Consider the following 23,768-nt stretch of genomic DNA (forward strand, 5'->3'; position numbering starts at 1 on the left):
TTTTAGAGAGATTCTGAATCAACTTAGACACTGAAACGTTAGAAATAACTGAATCACAGTTTCTAATTGATTTCTATCAGAACTTCTTAAAAAAATTTCATATCAAAGGATACTCATACGTAAGAATTTCTCATCTTCTCATTCTGAGCTTGTTTCTGAAGACCCAATTTATGCCGATTATATTGAATCCATCTGGTCTAGGAACAAGATCCCAAACATCATTCCTTGTAAACTGATTCAGTTCTTCTTGCATAGCAATTATCCAGTCTGGATCTTCTAGAGCATGATCAACAGAAGTTGGCTCGATCAAAGATACAAGACCTAATTGACAGTCTGCATTGTTCTTAAGGAATGCTCTTGTTCTGATTGGATCATCCTTCTTTCCAAGAATGACATCTTCTAAATGACCAGAGATGAGTCTGGATGATCTTCTGACAGATGGTTCTTCAGAAATACTTAGATCCTCCAGAGAAGCTGATACTTGATCTTCTGGTTCTTTGCTTCTGAGAAGCTCTGCTTCTGATGCGTTGCTTCTTGGCTCAACAACTTCTGATATATCAATATCACAATCTGCAAAATTATCAAACTGCTTTGGTTTTTCAGAACCAAGCTTATCATCAAACCTGATATTGATTGATTCTTCTACAACCAATGTTTCAGTATTGTATACTCTGTAGCCTTTTGAGCGTTCAGAATATCCAAGAAGGAAACACTTTTGAGCTTTGGAATCAAACTTACCAAGATGATCTTTAGTGTTCAGAATAAAGCATACACATCCAAAAGGATGGAAATATGAAATGTTGGGCTTTCTATTCTTCCACAATTCATAAGGAGTCTTATTTAGAATAGGTCTGATAGAGATTCTATTCTGAATATAGCATGCAGTGTTTATTGCTTCTGCCCAGAAATGCTTAGCCATATTGGTTTCATTGATCATGGTTCTGGCCATTTCTTGCAGAGTCCTATTCTTTCGCTCTACAACCCCATTTTGCTGTGGAGTTCTAGGACAAGAGAAATCATGGGCAATACCATTTTCTTTGAAGAATTCTTCAAAGGATCTGTTCTCAAATTCACCACCATGATCACTTCTGACCTTTATGATTTTACACTCTTTTTCAGATTGAATCTGAATGCAGAAATCAAAGAACACTGAATGAGTCTCATCCTTGTGTTTTAAGAATTTTACCCAAGTCCAGCGGCTATAATCATCTACGATGACTAATCCATATTTCTTTCCTCTGACAGATGCTGTTTTGACTGGTCCAAACAGATCAATGTGCAAGAGTTCTAATGGCCTTGAGGTAGAAACAACATTCTTAGACTTGAATGCAGGTTTGGAGAACTTGCCCTTCTGACATGCTTCACAAAGAGCATCTGATTTGAATTTCAGATTAGGGAGTCCTCTGACCAGATTCAGTTTGTTAATCTGAGAAATCTTTCTCAAACTAGCATGACCTAATCTTCTGTGCCAGACCCACTGCTCTTCAGAAACAGACATAAGACAGGTCACCTTCTGACTCATAAGATCTTGCAGATCTGTCTTATAAATGTTGTTCTTCCTCTTGCCTGTAAATAGGATTGAGCCATCCTTCTGATTTACAGCCTTGCAAGACTTTTGATTAAAGATTATATCATAACCATTGTCACTCAATTGACTGATAGATAAGAGGTTATGAGTTAATCCTTCTACAAGAAGTACATTAGAAATGGAAGGAGAGTTACCAGACTTTATAGTTCCAGAGCCAATTATCTTGCCCTTCTGATCTCCTCCAAACTTGACTTCTTCTCCAGACTTAAGCACCAGGTCTTGGAACATAGACCTTCTTCCTGTCATGTGTCGTGAGCATCCAGAGTCCAGGTACCATGACATGTTGTGCTTTGTCCTTCTTGCAGCCAAGGATATCTGCAATAGGAATAATCTTATCCTTAGGTACCCACATTTTCTTGGGTCCTTTCTTGTTAGATTTTCTCAAGTTCTGATTGAACTTGGGTTTAACATTATAAGCAATAGGAGGAACAGCATGATAATTTTTAATATGAGTTTCATGATATTTCCTAGGTTGTGTCACATGCTTCTTGGTGTGTGTTATGTGAAAACTTTGTGCATGTGAAGTGTGCCTAATATCATGAGAGTGGCCATACTTGAACTGATCATACAATGGCTTGTATGTGAGTTTCATTTCATCAACAGGTTCAAGTTTGTATGGGGTTTCACCCTCATAACCAATGCCAACTCTTTTGTTTCCAGATACGGCATATATCATAGAAGCTAGCTGACTTCTGCCAATACTTCTAGATAAGAACTTCCTGAAACTTAAATCATATTCTTTCAGAATATGGTTTAGACTAGGAGTGGATTTTTCTGAATCAGAAGGAGATCCAACATTATTGGATAATTTTAAAAGTTTTTCTTTTAATTCAGAATTCTCCAACTCAAGCTTCTTTGTTTCAAATTCAAATTGCTTTTTCAGCTTTTTGTATTTGAGACTAATCTGAGACTTGAGTTCCAGAAGTTCAGTTAGACCGGAAACTAACTCATCTCTAGTAAGTTCAGAAAATACCTCTTCAGAATCTGATTCTGATGTAGATTCTGATCCGTCATCTTCTGTCGCCATCAGCGCACAGTTAGCCTGCTCATCTTCTGAATCATCTTCTGACTCATCCCAGGTTGCCATAAGACCTTTCTTCTTATGAAACTTTTTCTTGGGACTTTCCTTCTGAAGATTTGGACATTCATTCTTGTAGTGTCCAGGCTCATTGCATTCATAGCACATGACCTTCTTCTTGTCAAGTCTTCTTTCATCAGAAGATTCTCCACGTTCAAATTTCCTTGAACTTCTGAAGCCTCTGAACTTCCTTTGCTTGGTCTTCCAGAGTTGATTTAGCCTTCTGGAGATCAGGGACAGTTCATCTTCTTCTTCAGATTCTGATTCTTCAGGATCTTCTTCTTTGGCCTGAAAAGCGTTAGTGCATTTCTTGATATTAGATTTTAATGCGATAGACTTACCTTTCTTTTGAGGCTCATTTGCATCCAGCTCAATTTCATGGCTTCTCAAGGCACTGATCAGCTCTTCCAGAGAAACTTCATTCAGATTCTTTGCAATCTTGAATGCAGTCACCATAGGACCCCATCTTCTGGGTAAGCTTCTGATGATCTTCTTCACATGATCAGCCTTGGTGTATCCTTTGTCAAGAACTCTCAATCCAGCAGTCAGAGTTTGAAATCTCGAAAACATCTTTTCAATGTCTTCATCATCCTCCATCTTGAAGGCTTCATACTTCTGGATTAAGGCTAGAGCTTTAGTCTCCTTGACTTGAGCATTTCCTTCATGAGTCATTTTCAAGGACTCATATATGTCATAGGCCGTTTCCCTGTTAGATATCTTCTCATACTCAGCATGAGAGATAGCATTCAGCAAAACAGTTCTACATTTATGATGATTCCTGAAAAGCTTCTTTTGATCATCATTCATTTCTTTCCTTGACAGCTTCACGCCACTGGCATTTACTGGATGTTTGTAACCATCCATTAGAAGATCCCATAGATCACCATCTAGACCCAGAAAGTAACTTTCCAGTTTATCTTTCCAGTATTCAAAGTTTTCACCATCAAATACCGGCGGTCTAGTATAACCATTGTTACCGTTGTATTGCTCAGCAGAGCCAGATGTAGATGCAGGTGGATTTGTCGGAGTTTCACCAGCCATCTTTTAAATGAAGCGTTTTTCTCTTCCTGAATCTTTTCTAAACACGGTTAAGTGCTTGCACCTTAGAACCGGCGCTCTGATGCCAATTGAAGGATAGAAAAACACTTAGAAAGGGGGGGATTGAATAAGTGTGACTTTAAATCTTGGACGATAAAAATAAATTGCACAATTATTTTTATCCTGGTTCGCTGTTAACGAAGCTACTCCAGTCCACCCCCGCAGAGATGATTTACCTCAACCTGAGGATTTAATCCACTAATCGCACGGATTACAATGGTTTTCCACTTAGTCAGCAACTAAGTCTTCCAGAGTCTTCTGATCACACACTGATCACTCCAGGAACAACTGCTTAGATACCCTCTAAGACTTTTCTAGAGTCTACTGATCAACACGATCACTCTAGGCTTAGTTCACTCCTAAGACTTCCCTAGAGTATTCTGATCAACACGATCACTCTAGTTACAAACTGCTCAGCCAACTGCTAAGACTTCCTAGAGTATACTGATCACACGATCACTCTAGTTCCTTACAACTTAATGTAATCTATTCAAGAGTTTACAAATGCTTCTTAAAAGCTATAATCACAAACTGTGATATTTCTCTTATCGTTTAAGCTTAATCTCACTAAAATATTACAACAGCAATGTAGTGAGTTGATGAAGATTCTGAGTTTAGATTTGAACAGCGTTTCAGCAAGTTTGATATAAGTTGTTTTGGTGCAGAATCGTTAACCTTGCTTCTCATCAGAACTTCATATTTATAGGCGTTGAGAAGATGACCGTTGAATGCATTTAATGCTTTGCGTGTTCCGTACAACATTGCACTTAATGTTATACGCTTTTGTCAACTACCTCGAGCCTTGTTCACGCTGTGTCTACTGACGTAGCCTTTAGTAGCTTTTAACGTTCCTTTTGTCAGTCAGCGTAGTCTGCCACCTGTACTTCCTTCTGATCTGATGTTTGTGAATACGACGTTTGAATATCATCAGAGTCAAAACAGCTTGGTGCATAGCATCTTCTGATCTTCTGATCTTGAAGTGCTTCTGAGCGTGATACCATCTTCTGATCTTCAGTGCTTCTGATCTCATGTTCTTCTGATGCTTTCATAGACCCATGTTCTGATTCTGCTTCGACCATCTTCTGATGTCTTGCCAGACCATGTTCTGATGTTGCATGCTGAACCATTTGAGATACAACTTCTGAGCGCTGAATTATGCGTACTCTTTATATATTTCCTGAAAGGGAAATTGCATTGGATTAGAGTACCATATTATCTTAAGCAAAATTCATATTATTGTTATCATCAAAACTAAGATAATTGATAAGAACAAATCTTGTTCTAACAGGTTTTGTAATATTTATGCATCATTTGATGCTGATTCTAGTGACTTTTCCCTTTCATGTTTTGGTTTGTATGTTCTAACATACTAACCTTGCATGACTGACCTAGTGGCTGACATCTTTTGAGCATGCTGACTTATTTGAAGAGCTAAGCCTTTGTCAAATTATAGCAAAACAGAGGGAGTAATGAGGAGAAATGGTATATCTGTTGGGTGCAGGTAAACTGGTGATTGTTTAGTACTCACTGTTCAGGAAGTACTAATATTATGCTCTGTGCTGGAACGTCGGGCTAACTGAATTCTCTAATGAAGACCAGTGCTACTACTTATGGATGAAGGCTAGTGATTCTACTGGTTGGTATTTGTTTTGTTCTAAATAAAGTACCATGTCTTGAAGATTTGAACAAAGTGTTATATCTTGAAGAGTTGTTCTACCACAATTTGCCAAAGGAAGAGATTGAAGTTCTTTGCGAAATGGTCCTTTGAATTGGCTGGATTTTGCATAACAACAACATGGAAGAAGTGTTGATCTAAATAATAATGAAATCAAAACAAAGTCACATCAAAGGAATGAAAAAAATATCTAAGAAAAGAAAAAAATAAACCGCAAAAACAATAACTAATGTTGATCAAATGGTAAACAATAATGAAATCTAAACAAATGAGTATAAACATCAAAATCCCACTGCCCAACACTAATCATCAAAATCCAATGTTTTTGCAAGTACCTGAAATAAATGAGTATATCAAATTAGATAGTAGAAACGAAGAACATCACATTAAAATAGCTTCAAACAACAAGATACACATGCTTAATGCATAAAATTAAAATTCCTTACCACCACTCTTATTTCATGATCCTCGCATTCAACTAATTACTCGTCATCAAATTTTTTCATGATTTCTTTGGGAAATCTAGAAAGTTATCCCAACACTACTGAATTTTCCTTCACCTCTTATGAATTTTTCAACAGCTTTGAAAACCAATTTTTCAAAGACTTATTAAGCATTTTGAGATCAATCTTCTCTTCTTCTGTTTCAGTCTTTTTCCCTTTATCTTCTTGATCCAAGGCCTGAGTGTGAGCCTGAGCCTGAGACCGAGCCCGAGTTCGAGAAATAGCCACACCTTCATCTGTCTACTCACCTTCATCACATGTTTCTATCTTTTTCCCTTATCTTCTAGAACCTAAGCCCAAGCAACAACCACGATCCTAATATTAGCATCGTCTAATTGAACCCAAAGGCTTACTTGATGATCAATATGTGACTTATTTTGTGGTATAATTTTTCATTGGATATCATACCTCGCCGTATTTGAGCTATTTTTTCAAGTTTTGACACTCTAGTGCGTAACCCCTCCCATGTCCACCTTTCCTTAAGCAACGTATAGGTGGGATCTTCTAAAATTACATTCCAATACTTAACAATACACTTATCAATTACTACTCTTTGCTTGATATCCTTTAAAAGGATGACCTCATGATCATTGACTAAATGAAATTATGATTAATATGGAAAACAATAATGAAATCTAAATAAAGTCACATCAAATGAAAGAAAAAAAGTAGAATATCAAAGAAAAAAAAACTAGAAAAACAATAACTAATTATTATCAAAATGGATATTTATGATCAAAATGGAAAATAATAGCGAAATCTAAACAAAGTCACCTCAAAGGTAAGAAAAAACATAAAAACGATAACTAATTTTGATCAAAATGAAAAACAATAATGAAATCTAAACAAAGTCACGTCAAAAGAAATAAAAAAATAGAATATGAAGGAAAATAAATAATAATCAAGAAAAACGATAATTAATTATGATCAAAATGGAAAACGAGAAGAAAGTCACATCAAAGAAAATAAAAAATAAACTGGAAAAATTATAGCTAATATTGATCAAAATGGAAAACAATAATGAAATCAAAACAAAGTCACATCAAAGAAATCAAAACAATGATGTTTATCAAATGGAAAACAATAATGAAATATAAATAAATGAGCATAACCATCAAAATCCAGTGTTTCTGCAAGCCTCTGAAATAAATGAGTATATCAAATTAGATAGTAGAAACGAAAAACATCACATTAAAATAGCTGCAAACAATAAGATACACATGCTTAATGCATAAAATTAAACTTCCTTACCACCACTCTTCTTTCATTATCCTCGCATTCATCCAATTACTTGTCATTATTTTTTTTCATGATTTCTTTGAGAAATTTAGAAAGTTGACCCAACACTATTGAATTTTCCTTCACCTCTTATGAATTTTTTTCAACAGCTTTCAAAACCCTTTTTAAAAGATTCATTAAGCATTTTGAGATCAATCTCCTCTTCTTCTATTTCGGTATTTTTCCCTTTATCTTCTTGAACTTGAAATACCGATGATGATGCCCTCATATCTTCTTCTGCTTTGTAGTACCGAATAAGACATAAATGACATCCAATATTTTATCAAGTTCTATTCTTTCATCTGCCTTGTTGCTAAAATACAAGCTTCCCTAGGTTTTATCATATTCCTAGCCAACAGAACAAGAAAGCGAGTAAGTTCAGTCTTTAGGTTAATGGGGTTTTGGTTTGGGACCTTCAAGAGCGAAAAGTCCTTTTTATCGAGGGGCTGGGGTTGGTCTCTAACCTCCTTCTCATGATTCAAGAAAGTATATTTTCTCACTGGATAGCGATTGCTGGTGGTGAGACCTGGAAATGAGGGTGTTTTTTATTGCTTCGAATTATAATATACTCTTTGAAACCAATTTCAGAGTTGCCACTAGCACTTATAGAGAGAATCTAATATTGCCCTTAATTTGGATTAGTTATACCCCCTCCAAAGTGATTGTCTTATCTAGGCAACTTCTTTAGTATAGGATCCCATCCAACAAGAGAACCTTGCTAAGTGGTGTGTTTTACTCTCTATTGGTAGTGTTTTTCTATGGTTTCTGATTTGACCCGTTAGAGTCGTTTTCTCATCTGATTGTGATTTGTGAGCTTGTGGCTACATTTAGGTATATAATCTTTATGTGGTTTGAGTGGTCTTTTTCCCTTCCTAAAGATATTCCTTTTCTTTTTGAGGTGTTTATTTTGTTGGCATCTGGTTAGGATTAGAGGTGATCTAGTTTTGATTTGGCCTTCAATAGTTTACTATATCTAAAAATCTCAATGATGTGATATTTTAGGAATGTCTATAAACGAGCAATAATTTAGGAATGTCTATAAACAAGCAGGATTTGAAAGATAAGAACATTTACGCTTCTTGAAAATGGTATTTGATACGTGTAAGGGTTACTCTTATACTTTGTTTGACTTGCTTAAGAACTATATTCTCTCCTTGAACCGGTAACGACTTGAGAATTTCAACCCCTATCCTTAGGAGGAGTGTTGTTTTTGCTTTTTTAAAAGATTTCGTTCTCTTGATGGTGGTTCTTGGTGTTGAGTTTTGATTGTAATGTTTTGATTTTGTGTGTTTGTTCTTAATTTGTTTTTTCCGTGCCTATGGGATACTTTAGTACTTTTGACCTTAAACGACTCTATTTCAATCTTTCCTTTAAAAAATATATATACTATTATAGAAACATCATAACAAATCACGAGTTTTTTAAAATAACAACTTATAATTTGTCTCACTTTACACTCTACTCAATTTAGAGAAGTCAAATCATGATAATAGTTTGATGATCAAATGAGATGCCAAATAAATTTGGCTACCTTTCTATTTTTCTTTAGTCCAACTCCACATATATTCAAGTACCTCCTTTCAAACAAGAACCAGGAAAACATGTGTAGATAGTTGAAACTATAAATATAAAACACTCTTTTTAATACAAAATATGAGCGGAAAAAAGATAGTTGAAACTTGAAGGTGAGACAATCTCTACAAAATATTATAAAAATGGCGAGAAACCAAAGCACACATGTTTTTCATGTGTTCTAATTTTCAAACCAGATCAGAGGAAAAGAGTCCAATAAATTATTAATGATTACAACTTGAAAAAAGAAACAAAACTCTTTAAAAATTATTGTTTCCAACATAAACTTCTCCAAAACCAGTATACATCAACTAGTTTTTTTACATGTTAATGAGACAGGTAACTGCAACAAACAAAAGGGTAACATAACACTGCATAAACATCGCCACCAAGACATAACTAGTATAATAGTAGCTGAAGATCGAGACTTTCCTTGCCTTCAATATGTTTTGGAGAAGAGTCTAGCGCGAATATAACATCAAATATTTTCTTAGATAGATCTCAGAAAGTCTTCTGTAGATGCACATACAGAATAAAACAATTTTAAACAAAAAAAGTGCTTTCGGATGTACATATACAAAAGCATGTACATTTTAAGAAACGCACATGGTGCATAAGAGACCCAAGAGATGTAATAAGAATTTCTCAGAAGAAATGTGGAAGTACATTTTTAAGGTTTACTACTTTCTACCCTTATTGTTATATCTTTTAGATATAATTTTTACACAACTAAAATAGTTATTTATTTGGACATAAAAAACACATCATGATGATTTTTATCACATCGATGATGATGATGATGATGATAATAATAATAATAATAATAATAAATTAAATGATGTTGTACTTTTTGTTGAACTTTTACGGCTAAATCCATTTTTTTTAATAAAGCAATTTGTACCTAGCGGGTTTCGAACCTGAGACCTTGAGAGGAGCACACTCTCAAGACCGAAGCGTTTCACCGCTAGATCACACACACGCACACTACCGCTAAATCCATTTACCGCCGCTACTTTTTTTCTCTAAATAATATAAATAAATTAAAATAATAAAATAATAAAATATGGTTTCATGACTTAAATATACTTAAAATATTTGTCCCGTAATATTCACGAGTGAAATAAAAATTTATAAAATGGATATAGACGTGAACACGAATAATTATCCATTAAAATAAGTGATATGAATGTGGATACGGAAATCTTAATATCCACATTCATACACGCACGAGTAGAGATCCTCTCCATTTCCTTAAAAAAATGATAGGTTCAATTACTATGGTTTTATATGCATAAAATTCAATTAATATAACATAAATGTCACATGTCATGAAAATGTGTGTTAGTAATATTTATAAAAAAACTATAGTAATTGAGATAATGGAGAGAAAGAGAAATGAAGAGGATCGAGACTCCACGCGCACAATGCATATTAATGTATTTTAATTTATATTATTATATAAAAATGTGTGTCTATCTCTTTAAATAATACATCACAATTGAACTATTATACATTTAGTATAAGTGTTCGTTTATTTCATAATTCTATAATAAAATCTTTAAATTTCTTATTAGCTTTGTTAAAAATTTAAAATGATATGACATTTTTTTTAATTTATAGATTTAATTTTATTAGAATTGGGGGACAACGGATATAGATACAGATATATAAGTATCCATAAGATACGAGTACAAGTATAAAGATTGATGTCCATGCAGGTAGATGCTTGAGTACGGAAATATTTTCAAAACTCTGATTTTAGAGAAGGATACTATAGTACCCTATCTAAATCATACTCATTGTCATATTCCTAGTTCAGCTTAACAGAACAGCAAACTTATTTGTCATCCTTATTTTTTTATAAATAACATAAATAATTAAAATAATAAAATTTGGTTCATAACTTGAGTCTGCTAAATTTATGCCTTCCAGTTTCCCATTTCTATTTTTATTTAGTCTATTTAACAAATAAAAAATTGTTACAAATGAAGATAACCAACTGTCTTAATCAGAATAGTAACACAGAAATAACAACAATATGGTTAGATGATAGGATTTTCACGTTTGGTAAAAGTAATAGCGAAAACTCAGAGTGAAGCTACGATAAATAACTTCTCAATTTAAAGTGTTATTTCTTGTAGAAATGTTTCAAAATTGTGTATAAAAAAACGCTTATTCTCTCTATTTAGACCTCAAATGCACTTTTAATTTTTTTTAAAAAAAATAATTTTGTATAACTATATATATTTATTAAAATAAAATTTATGAAAAAAATAAAAAATCAAATAAAAATTATTTTAAATATTTTATCAATTTATTATAATTGTTTTTTTTAATCAAAAAGTAAACTTTATTTATGGATTCAAAAAACATAACAAAACAAGTGATTCCAAGAATCCAACTAATCCAATTTACAAAATAACTAGCCTAGGATTAAGGCATAAGAATTCTATCGATAGGATTCCTTAACTTTGGCTTAAGCCAACATCTGTACACCCACAGTTGCATCAATAATCTTAGAAACTGCTACTTTGTGATAAGGTTTGTCTCCAAAAAAAAGTTTGGTTTCGAAACCTTCAACATTCGTAAAATGTCTCAGTAAAAGTGCATTGTAGAATCTTGATCTTCCAATATTTTTTGTTGCACATGATAGTCATCCACAAAATTTCCTCCTTCCACTCTATAGGACAATGCACAATTTCCAGTCACTACAATATACTCTCCCAAATCACTTTGATACCAGGACATTCAAAGAACAAGTGATCCAAAGTTTCAGTGTTCCTACAAAAGCAACAAATTGTATTATCCAACATCCCAAATCTATTGAGTCTTTCTTTAGTTGGTAGGCTCCCATGACATGTCATCCATAGAGTGTGAATGGTTCGTGCTCTAGCAACATTGTCATGCATGACTTTTCTCCAAGTCACATCTTGGACTTACTCACTGAAAATATGATAAACCCTGTCAATACATAACTTGTCTTGATTTAAGATGTTCTGATCTTGCAAATTAGCAACCTCATTCCTGAGATTCAAAATATGTTTTATAACCTATGATGCAGAATTCTTGATAGGAACAGTCAGGATATCCAAACTTTTGGAATAGTATATATGAATCTACCTAATCCAAAAGCTATCAGCCTCATTGTTCAAATTCCAAAGGTTTTTCAACATGCTTGCCTTGTTCCAAACCTGCAGGGCAATAATGTTTAAGCCACACTTATTTCTTGGAGAGCACACCTTCTTCCAAGACACAAGCGATTTTCTAGTAATAGTCTCAATGCTGACCACAAGAAGGATCTGCAAATAGCTTCAACCCTCTTGATAATTTTCTTATGCATAGGTAAGCATTTCAGCCAGAAATTACTAATGGCAAAAAGGATACTTTTAATCAGTTTAGTCCTACCAGCCATGCTCAACAACCTAGAGCTCCAATGTCTAATTCTACTCACTATTTTGTTAACTAACCCAATGAAATTATTAACATTTAGTTTCTTACTAGTGAGGGGAATCCCTAAATATCTAAAAGGAAGGGGACCCTCAACAAAGATAGTGGTTCTAAGGATCTCCTGTTTGACCTCATCCTCTACATTACCAAAGTAAGCTCTATATTTGTTGGGGTTAATATAAAAATCTGTGGACTCATAAAAGCTTTTTAAAGTTTGCAAAGCAAGGTTTACATATTCAATGTCACCTCTAGTAAACATCAAGAGATCATCAGCAAAACTTAAATTTATAATTTTCAACTTTTCACATTTAGAGTGAAAATTAAAATTGGGATTCTTACCAAGCTTTTGCAGTACCCTTTACAAGTACTCCATGATTAGAACAAAGAGAAAGGGAGACATATGATCACCTTGTCTCAACCCCTACTCCATGATTAGAACAAAGAGAAGGGAAGACATAGGATCACCTTATCTCAACCCCCTTTTGACCTGCACATTATCAAAAGTCACATTGTTAATCTTATACCTATAAGAAACAGTTCTCACCATGGTCATAATCCAACCTATGGTCAAATTTATTATAATTGTTTTTATATTAAAATTTTAAAAAAAATCATTTAAATTTAAAAGCTAATTCAAATATTTTTTTATAAAAAATATTTTTAAAATATTATATAATTTTAATTATATTTTAAACTTTAATAATGTATATTTAAATTATTATATGTCAAAATTAATCTCTCTTTTTTTTAGAAAGGAGGCCCAAAGATCAAAACTACACAGACACAATCATTTGCTTGGCAACACCATCCAAGTCTTCTATGTACACCTTGAGGACATCTATGGGACGGTTATCATTTAATAATTCAATTTATGTTTAGCACCAATTTTCGCTAATCTGTCAGTGCACCAATTTGCTTCATGCAGAATGTTCTTGATGTTTGTCTCCTTGAAGTAGCTTAACTCCTTATCGATCAACCTCACCATGTTTTCCCCCAATTCCAGCTATCTTGCTACCTCTTGTAATGGCTTCAAAGGTTTTCCTGTAATCAGTTTGAACTCACAAATTCAGGTCTGCTTTGTTTTAGATCATTTTCAGCTCTTCCAGAATTTCCTAAAGTAGTGGCCCAGGTTTCTTGCCACTGCAACTCATCACTCCTACTGAGGTTGTTTTTCATGTTGAGGGCTAGCCATTCCTGCAAGTTCGAGTTAAAGAATGCAACTTGTTTGGTTTTTTGCACAATGTTTAGCCATGTGTGCTTTGTAGAGTTACAATTTTCTAAATCATGGCATATAGTTTCTTCATTGATCCTACAGTCATTGCATATAGGATCACAAGGGATCTTTGAGCAAGAAGTTTCTTCGTTTTCAAACCTTTCCAATGAACTTGTCAGATGAAAACACAAATTCTCTCGGGTACCTTTAAATTCCAAATTTTCTTCCATTGGCTCTGTTGATTGTTGCAACTCTCATCATGTAATGCTTCATAAGTTTTGGTTGTGATTGTTCCACGTGTTGATCTTCCCCATATGTTAACATCTTTCCCCATATCTTTCATATGAGGATGAATGTCAGCAATCTTCTCAAGAATATCTTCCTGAAACATGAGCCTTAACCTACACCAGTCTCATTCTCCTTTGTCACTCAATAGCTCAGCAACAGTAATAGGATGATGATTATCGAGGTTTTTAATTAGGCATTTCTTGAGAAAGGTACCTGTCTCAATCCGACAGTTTTCCAAAGTGTTGATGTTTTCCCCATTTCCAATAGCCTAAAGCTCTTATTGTGTTGGTCTCAACATTAAGATATTTTTCCAAATACTTGAGTCATAGATTTTGGCATCTTTAGAGTTAGCGAACATATTAGCTCTTTTGTATTTACCCTTAAGGACCTTGCACCATAGATCTTTTCCTCCTTTGCTAAGCATGCTTTGTTCATCAATATGAGATTTCTTAAGTCGAGCCCTCCAACATCTTTTGGCTTCGTAATAGCGTTTCACTTGACATTAAGAATATGCCTTTTGTCATTTTTGTCGCCCAAGATGAAGTTCCTTTGGGTTTGTTGAATTTCTTTTACACGACTTTTGGGTATCATGTTGTTCATCATAGAGGAAGTTGAGAAAGCTTCGAGGACTAATTTAGCTAGGTTATCCTTCTCCCCATTGATAATTGCTTGGCCTTCCAAAGAGATAGCCTTTTTGACTTTATCAATAACATGTTGGTAGTCTTTAGCTTTAGGGCTCATTCTTGTTAAGGGAACCCTAAGGTATAATCCTATTGACTGGTCTCTTTCATGTCGGTCACTTGGATCATTCGACTTCTGCAACTAATGCTAGTATTCTTCGAGAAGAGAGTGTTGGATTTCTCATAATTGATCTTTTGCCCCCCGACAAGTTATTCAAAATCCTCTTGATCACTTTCACCTGCTTAAGCGAGGCTTGAACAAGGAAGAGAAGGTCGTCCGCAATATCAAATGAGAAATGTTAGGTCCACTTCTGCCTTCCTTTCTGCATTTCTAAGTGCCATCTTCCACAACTTTTAAAATCAAGTGGGTTACTTTTCCATACATAGAACAAAAAACATATGAGAGATAGGATCTCCTTGTCTTGTGTCTTTCTTTGTGTTAAAGTAGTTATCTTGTTGTCCTTTCTATAGGATTGTCATCTTATCTTCACACAGAAAACCGCTTTCATAATGATGGATTGCATCTTGTCAAGTAGTTCAATTTTAGTGATAACTCTGCTGAGGAAGTTCTAGTTCAGGTTATCATAAGCTTTTGCTAGATCAATCTTCATCATAGAGTATCTCGTTTTACATCTGGACTTGTGCATACTGTGCAACATTTCTTAAGCTACAATAATGTTGTTGTGTATTTGTTTGACAGATATGAAACCTGACTGGTACGGAGAAACTATTTTGTCCATGATGTACTTGAGCCGGTTCACAATAATCTTATGTAGCTTGTGTTGCATAAGGCAATGGGGCGAAATTAATAAACATATTGTGGGTTTACCACCTTGGAATTAAGCACACATTTGTGTAGTTCACAAATTCAAGGAGTGTTGCAGGAAACCGTCAGGGCCTAGGGACTTCCTGAAAGCCATACTCATCAGCGCTTGCTTTATTTCTGCCTATCAATGCTAGGGAACTTTATGCTGGTATTCCTCCAATCAGTAACTTCAAAATTAATCTTTTAACATATAAAAATGTATTAAATATACTTTTACTATTTTGAAAAAATTATAAAAATTATTTATAATACAAAAAAAAAAAACTATTTTTTAAAACTAAAACAAACTCCCCAATATCACTCTGAGAAAAGGTGAAAATAGATAGAAGGAAAAATGAGCATATTTCATCCTCAGGTATTCATCAAATCACCACCTTCTTCCCAAAAGACATTAAGTCATAGTTACTTAGTTTCAATAAGCACCCATCATGAACCATTCTGAGAATAATTGATATGAACAGACCCATGGGGTCCATCTCTCAATGACTATAGATCATGCAATAACAAAGCATCTGGCAATACAAGAAATCATAACAAATTTGAATATTAGTGTAATTGACTCTATCAAATGGAAACGGGAGAATTAAAACCTCAACAGGCCAAATAAAAATATACTCGGAAACATGAAACAACAACTAAGTATAACAAAAACTTAGAAAATGTGTCTTTTTATTTGCAAAATGATGGCGCATATTCCATCCCAAATAAATCCATATTCAAACAATTTTATATTAATCAATAATGTAACATTTCTTTCATCAAACGATGATGAAGATGCAGACTGTCAGGAGAAAATTGTTGTCTTCTAAATGGAATAGTTTGCCGGTTCGCGGAGGATCCTCTCCATCTGTTGTGCCCTAGTCTTTATAGACATGTCAAAGACTTTTTGGCTGAACTCCAGCACTAGACCACCAAGTATGCTTGGATCAATCTAAAAATTCAAAAACCAAATGTAAAGCTTCAACTCAGATGACGTGCGTGAATATATCGGCATACAAAGTGAGTGAGACAAGAAGAGCTAATCTTGAACAGTTTTGAGTAAAAAAAATCTTGCATTTAGGATGATATTGATTATTGAGCCATGTATGTATGTAAAACATGGAAGATAAGATGTCACGTAAATACCTTCTGTTCAAGCTTAACCTTTGCCCCGGAACCTAGCATTTCCTGAACAGTCTGCTTCAATGCATTCTCCTCCTCAGGGGGAAGGGCCTAATTAAACATACATATATATAGATAGAAAGTTAGGCCTTATAGAAATTATCTACTCTCTTGTTTGATGAGATAACAATGCTAAAATGAATCCAAAAGTAATATCAAATGCAATAATCTATTTGCAAATATTATAGATATAACTTCTGCAATTAAGAGTACAAATATTTAATAACACACATTAATATTAGAAATAAACTACCCATCAAAGAAGTAGCACTTACAATGACAGTAGTCACGGTTGCTTTCACTTCTCCCTTATATGCCATTGCCAACTCTGCAAACCTCTTTGCGATGGTATCTACGTTTTTAAGTCTGCCATTCTCAGCAAGGAGAACTTTACAACAAATAAATTAATCAGCACATTGAAGTTATAAGTTTTAGCTAAACATGTAAAGAAAAAGAATAAAGACACTGCTACAACTTTAAGGACGGAATTGGATAGTTATTCCACACAATACTAAACAATAATCCTTATTTCCTTATCTATGATAATAAAAACTCAATCCTAATTAAGCAGAGAAACATATTATCATAATAATAACAAAGAAATACGGAAACTAATCTTAAGAGGTAATCTAAGATAAGAAACTTATCTAGCCCTTTGACTTAGTAGGTACTTAAAATTATAAGATATTTGCAATTTAGTAACACTTCCTCTCAAAACTAAACCTTATTAGCTCTTCATGAGCACACTTTGAAAGAGAAAAATAACCATAACAATATAGTCCAACATTGAAGCTTGTCAGGGCCAGAATCCAGATACATGTGAAACAAGAGTCGAGAGCAAATTGCAGCAGGAATAAAACTTGTGCCAGGCTGCAATAGTGAAAACCAAAATAGAAGTGCAATTGAAACAAACTACAGGTGAGACAAACACAAACAAGAGAAAACCATTGACAAACACAAACTGAGACAAAACCAATATCAAACAGAGACTGAAACAAAGTCAGTGCAAAACCACAACTGAGACAAAACTAATGCCAAACTACAACTTAGAAATTCAGAACAGGCCGAAAAGAGGATACAACAGAAGAGAGGGTTTTAACACGCCAGAAAGTTGGCACGGGAAAGAATATGAACAAACCGAAAACAAGGCAGAAACAAGACAAAACCATTGACAAACCCAATCAGGGACAAAAACAATATCAAACAGCAACTGCAACAAAATTGATGCAAAACTACAACTGAGAAAAAAATAATGCCAAACTGCAGCTCAGAAATTCAGAACTGCCCGAAAAAGAGGATACAACAGAGGAGAGGGTTTTGAACACGCCAGAAAATTGACACGGGAAAGAATATGAACACACCAATAACAAGGCAGATGGATGACACCACGGCAGAGAGCTTCAAACCACAACTTGTTCAGAACGAGAGAAGGCCAAAATATGTACACAAAAAAAATAGAGTTTCAAACTTTGAGGAACTATAAACAAAATACTGACAGGATAAACCACTGAATTGTATGGCTTTGTTACTATGATGAAGTTATATGATTTTATTACAAAAGAGGAGAACGAATAAAGTCTTTGAATTATGAATATGATGAGACATTATAGAGGATAACAATTTCATACAGAAAAGAATACAAGCTAACCCTTATTGATATTTGATACTAATACAACACTCCAAATCGCAATTATACAGGAGAACAAATCATGAAAATGACAAAGGCAAACAAAAACTAATCTTAAGAAGTGGTCAAAGATATTCGAGGATTAGAAACTAATATACCAAGATGTTTTAATATATTAACATACAACAAACTACAGAATCAGCAATTAAGTATCTGAAGGGACACTGGTGTAACTAGTAGTCTTCCAAGACAACAAAACAAGTATAAAACATCCAAAATTCCAAATATCATGGCATTCCATATTGTTAACTAATACTATATTTTTATTAAATGGCCTTGTATAGTTTCTATGGGGAAAAATATAGTAAATCAGAAGTCTTAATCATCACTTATGTGAATTCTTGTATGCAGCAGGTTATAGCACAGATATTCAGAATAAGGAATACATAATCCAGCATAACAATGTATAAAGCTATACACATACAGCTGAATCCTACGACTGAGAAAAGTATTAAATGATTACAGTGTGAGTCTCCATTTTTGTTAGCACTAAAGTTGGGGTTCTGTTCTTTTTTTTTTATGTAATGGTTCCAATAGATTAAATCTATTAATGGTTCTAAACTAAATGGTAAAACAACTTAAAATTTCAGGCAAAATCAAACCCTATGTGCCACACAAGAGCTGTAACTTTGGCTAACTAAGAATATTAAGTGCTAGACGACTTATAGAAAAAACTAAAAAAGCATTTATAAACATGAACAATTATGTCGAAAATGATTATTTTCAGCATTTTGTATCATAACTTGGTTGAAAATTTGATATTAAAATTGAAAATATATGTAATCAAAACATTTGAGATAAACTGGTGGTAATGACAGTACATTGAGGGAATGACTAGAACCCAGCGAAAGATGTGAGTGTTTCACAAGCAGAATTGGCTCCAATAATTAGGTTGGACTTGCATAACGTGAACAAGTAAAGACATACAGATGAAATCAAGGAAAACATCAGAATAACAGTAGCATAATGCTATGTTATAGATGCTATAGGAAATAAATCCATTCACATCCATTTCAGTATTGATATTTCTAGAGACAGCAGGAAATTCACATGTATCATTCCAGTGGATTATAAATCAAAACAGATAACTTTGCCACTTTAGATTGAGGCTGATGTGATCCCTGTGACTAGAAATCAACCCAGAATGGGATAAAATTCCAATTATCCCATCCAAAATAAAATAATAAGTAAATAACTAACTCGAAGTTTTTACAAAATGATGGCACTACTGAGAGACACCAACTAAAACATAAATTTCCTTAAACGTAATAATTTCTTTTGGCCCGCAGCAAAATTTCATCATCGATGTGAAATTTCTTTTTGCATGGAAGACAAAAATGCAATAATTTCTCTGACCCAAGATTATAAAATCATATAAAATATTTTAACTTACTTTAGCAACATAATTGAAACAGTAACTTAATTAAAACAGTACTAGTATAAGTAAAACCTATCTTACCAAGGAAGTTCTTTGTCACATCAGAGAACTTAGCTTGGCTAGCAATATCCTGGATGACTTTTACTCTAACATCCTTGGCCACAGATATATCCTTTATAAATTGTGAGGTTATGGGACTACCCTTTACTCCCTCAACAAACTGAATAAGCTCAGAGTCAACCTTTTCGACTGCATTAACTTTCACTGCTGCAATATACAAAGCAGAGGCATAGTTTCCTGAACCTCCAAACATTGCAATGGGGACCTAAAACAACAATAAAAATCAATCCAATAACAACAAAATAGATGGCAAAAAAACTAACAACCATTGAACCTGACCTAAAGAAAATACAATATATGAAACAGAAAAAGATATATCAAATTAGTCCTTGCAGTTTTATTCAATTAACTGAACTTAAACTCTTGCCTTTTTTTATATTTTCTTTTCTTCTTCTACTAATCACACATAAAGGACTGAACAATTCAAGACCAATATATCCAATTACCTTAATTTTGGTTTCCTTTTGCCCCGGCACATCAGCAAAATTTCTGGAGGCCTGCAAAACATAGATGAAAAGATAACACATTAATGCCCCAAAAAAACAAAAGAATTGCAACAAAACCAATGCCAACGCGAAACACTTGTGATTACGTCTAATTTATTTATTTATTTTCATATTATTTTAGGTATAAAAGCGGTCGTTTCTCACACAACCACTCAAAAAAATGTCGTAAAAATCAACGAGAAAACATTTTCCCAACAAAAATGGATGACCAATTTAATAGGTTACATGCGTAAAGGGGTAATTTCTCAAACAATTAAATTGCATGAAAAGATCTAAGTCTAACATATTGGATCACTAGGTTAAAAAACATGAAAATTCTCAAAACTCTAACGAACTACAACTTTATCAAACATTGATTCATCAAATCCAATGTAAAAATGAGAGATTAGTGTATAAGAAATCGAAATTGGGAACGGTTGATTCACCTGGGAAATTGAAGGCGCAATGAGGGAGCGTTGAAGAGTAGATCTCTGAGAAGAAAGAAGCCCTAACTTGTTGCATAGAGAGATCCCAGATTTGACGCGACCGTAAAACGCCATAACCGCGATTTCGAAACCCTAGTTTTGTTTTCTGAAGATTCTGCGTGGTGTTGTGTTTGAGGGAGTGAGATACGAAGAAATATATGGTTTTGCTCTGAATGGCTTGAAGGTAAACGAATAAAATAATAATACTTCTTATCAAAAAAATAAAATAATAATATTAATTATAATAATTTATTAGTATTGTAAAAGGTGAAGTATTAAATATTATAAAAAAATTCCTACATGAAAAAATTTATATGAATTAAATTGAGGGTTAAATATGTTTTAGATCCTTGTAAATATTCTAAAATCTGATTTTAGTCTCTCTAATATTTTTGTTCATATGCTCGTTCCTATAAAAATTTTCATCCCTATTATGCATCCTTGCCGTCAATTCCAACTAACAGACGCTTACATGGACAATTACTTGACATTTTTTTTGTGAAGCTATGCTGAGTTGTCAATTACAAAAAGTCTAACTTATCAAAAACCAATTACTTAACGTTTTCACATTTTGTTTACTTAGAAATTGCCCTAAAATTCATTTCTCTTCATTTCTCTGCTAGGTTTTTTCCCAGAAGAAGGTGAAGCTGCTCTCCACACTTTCATTCATTTTTGTCACCTTTAATCACTCTTTGGTTGTACTTGTCACGACTTGATTAAGTTTGTTATGGTTGCAGATTCAACATTTTGCTTCTCGCGTTAGTGTTGTGGTCCCAGACAAGGGTTAAAAGGTGCATGCTTGTGGTCCCGCGACATTGAATCTGAGGTAGGTCCAGTTGTCTATTATTAGATTCCATTTTGTCATTGTGTTGTGTATAAAAAATGTTCCATGTGGGTCCAATGTTTACTATCCTTTTCACTGCATTTTTTTTAGGAACGAGTTCATTTAAGGTAATATTTTACACCAAGGGTCGTTTTGTAAAAGGTCCAATTCTGACCTACGAGCATGAAGAAGTTTATGCTTTTACTGTTCAATACACTGGTTCGTGGTCTTTTTTTGGTTCCTGTGATTTAATTATGTCCATAGATCCTGGGTTTGACTACAAAAAAGTTGGGATGTGGTGGAAGCATGTTGATAGTAGTCTAGAAAATAACCTAAATCCATATAGGGATGATAGTGATGCTTTTGAGATGGCTGATTCAATCCATAATGAACTTGTTGATATTGAAATTTATGTTGAGCACATACCAAGAACAGGGGATGCAACATTTATGGAGAATGTAAGGGAGAGGAAGCAGCGTATAATGGTTGAAGGTGGTGCTGAACCAAATGGTGATGAGGGTTCAAGTTATGAGTCTGTGAAGGATATTAAGTTTGAAGACAGTGAGGAAGAAAAGATGAATCTATTTGATGAAGGTTTTAATGAGGGTTTTAAAGATGATTTAGGAGGTCAGCCCATTAAGCAACCCACTACAGATGATGCTGATGGTGCAGTTGGTGCAGGATCTAGTGAGGGTATGAAGCCTAGTTTGATTACACCAGAAATGGGTAAGGAGCATGTCATTGAAGATGAGTATTTGACTGATGAGCTTGATAGTGGTGTTGAGGATGATAATGATGATTATAGGCCTAGAGTTGTTAGGTTTAATGAGGAAGATGGTGTAACAAAGGATTTTAAGTTTAAGGTAGGCATGGAATTTTCATCACTAAGGCAGTTCAAGACTTGTATTCTTGAGCATAATGTGTTGATTGATAAGGATGTGAGATTTGATAAAAATGATGCAATGAGATGCATAGTTTTTTGCAAGGACAAGGGACAGTGTAATTACATTGTGTTGCGTAGTAAAGTGTTAACATCAACTACATTTAGAATCAAGACATTGTTTGCTAAACGTAAGTGTGGAACACAGTTTTTTAATAAGAGTGCCAAAGTTGAATGGGTTGCAAAAGTAATTGTTGATAGGTTGAAAAATTGTAACAAAATGAAATTTAATGATGTAATTGAAGATGTAAGAGTGAGATATGCAAATGAAATCCCTGAATACAACTCTCTCAGCAATTCAACAGTCTCCAGTTCCTTTAGCTTGTTGACATCTACCAATTCGACACCAACACCGTCGTCTTCAGCCAGATCTTCGTCCCATATAAATAAATCGTAGGTATCTTTACTCTGCCAAAAAGGACACCTCCAGAAGAGCTTACCTTTATTTGGATGCAAATGTATGAAACCATTCGTGCTTCACAGCCACACTTCCTTCCTCGTCTGCCGCGCACAGAAGACGACATACTGTTCAAAGGTTTTGAATCATGAATTCTGGAATAATACATCAATGAATCTTAGATGAAGAAGACGAAGGGGGGCAATGATTTTTTGGAAGCAAACTAAGCAAGGAGAATTTTGGGAACCCTAGGACGAATTAGGGTCTGTTATTTGGGGAAGAAGAAATCAGCATGCGAAGATGGCAAACTCTAAGTGAATATTTATGTGGGTAATTTGATTACACACGTGGAAATTGCTGGCTGCAAGTTTAATTAAAAAAATGTCAAGTAATTGTCCACGTAAGCGTCCGTTAGTTGGAAATTGACGGCATGGATGCATAATAGGGACGGAAAAATTTATAGGGACGATTATTTGAAGAAAAATATTAGAGGGGCTAAAACTAGATTTTAGGTTATTTACAAGGACCTATAACATATTTAACCCTTAAATTGATAGTAATAATCAATAAAAATTGTTAATTATTTTTAATAAAATTTTACATTAATATAATATTTTTAGTTACATTACTTTTAATTGATGGAATTGTAACGAAGAGTTATAATTTAGAGAATTTCTCAATAAACCCCTTGAATCTCTTAGCTACCTGGAGAAATTCCAATTTTGCCCCCTGTTTCCTTAGATGCACCTACGGAAAGGACGAGGTCTCTAGATGTCAACTCTCCGCAAATGCCATCAGCATCCCATTATGAATCGTCTGGAAGCCGGCCGTGCAGAGGTTACTCAGACTAGAAGCTGCGAGTGGATCCTGGAACCACGGCTCGTCAGGTTGCACGAGAGCAACAATCTTTCGAGTGTGAGAGGTTACTCCATTAGCAAGAGAGAAAGGTTGGTCCCTTCTTGAAGGAGAGTGTTGACGTTTCTTGGCCGCTAAAGTGTCCTGCTCAGGTCGCGGATGTTTGTGAGAAGGAGTCCTTGCGCGGTGCT

General features: G+C 34.3%; 1 protein-coding gene across 1 annotated transcript; it reads right to left on the reverse strand.

Moving 5' to 3' along the window:
* Positions 1-15,870: 15,870 nt before the first annotated feature.
* Positions 15,871-20,738, reverse strand: LOC131632229 (ATP synthase subunit O, mitochondrial-like). Its single transcript, XM_058903010.1, has 6 exons — positions 20,524-20,738; positions 20,039-20,089; positions 19,554-19,797; positions 16,683-16,795; positions 16,372-16,458; positions 15,871-16,177 (listed from the first exon to the last, which is right to left on the reverse strand). The coding sequence occupies exons 1-6, from the start codon at positions 20,635-20,637 to the stop codon at positions 16,052-16,054; spliced, it is 735 nt and encodes a 244-aa protein (XP_058758993.1). The 5' UTR covers positions 20,638-20,738; the 3' UTR covers positions 15,871-16,051.
* Between the last annotated feature and the right edge of the window lie 3,030 nt (positions 20,739-23,768).

Source organism: Vicia villosa, unplaced genomic scaffold (assembly GCF_029867415.1).
Source record: "Vicia villosa cultivar HV-30 ecotype Madison, WI unplaced genomic scaffold, Vvil1.0 ctg.000920F_1_1, whole genome shotgun sequence".
NCBI classification, from domain to species: domain Eukaryota; kingdom Viridiplantae; phylum Streptophyta; class Magnoliopsida; order Fabales; family Fabaceae; genus Vicia; species Vicia villosa.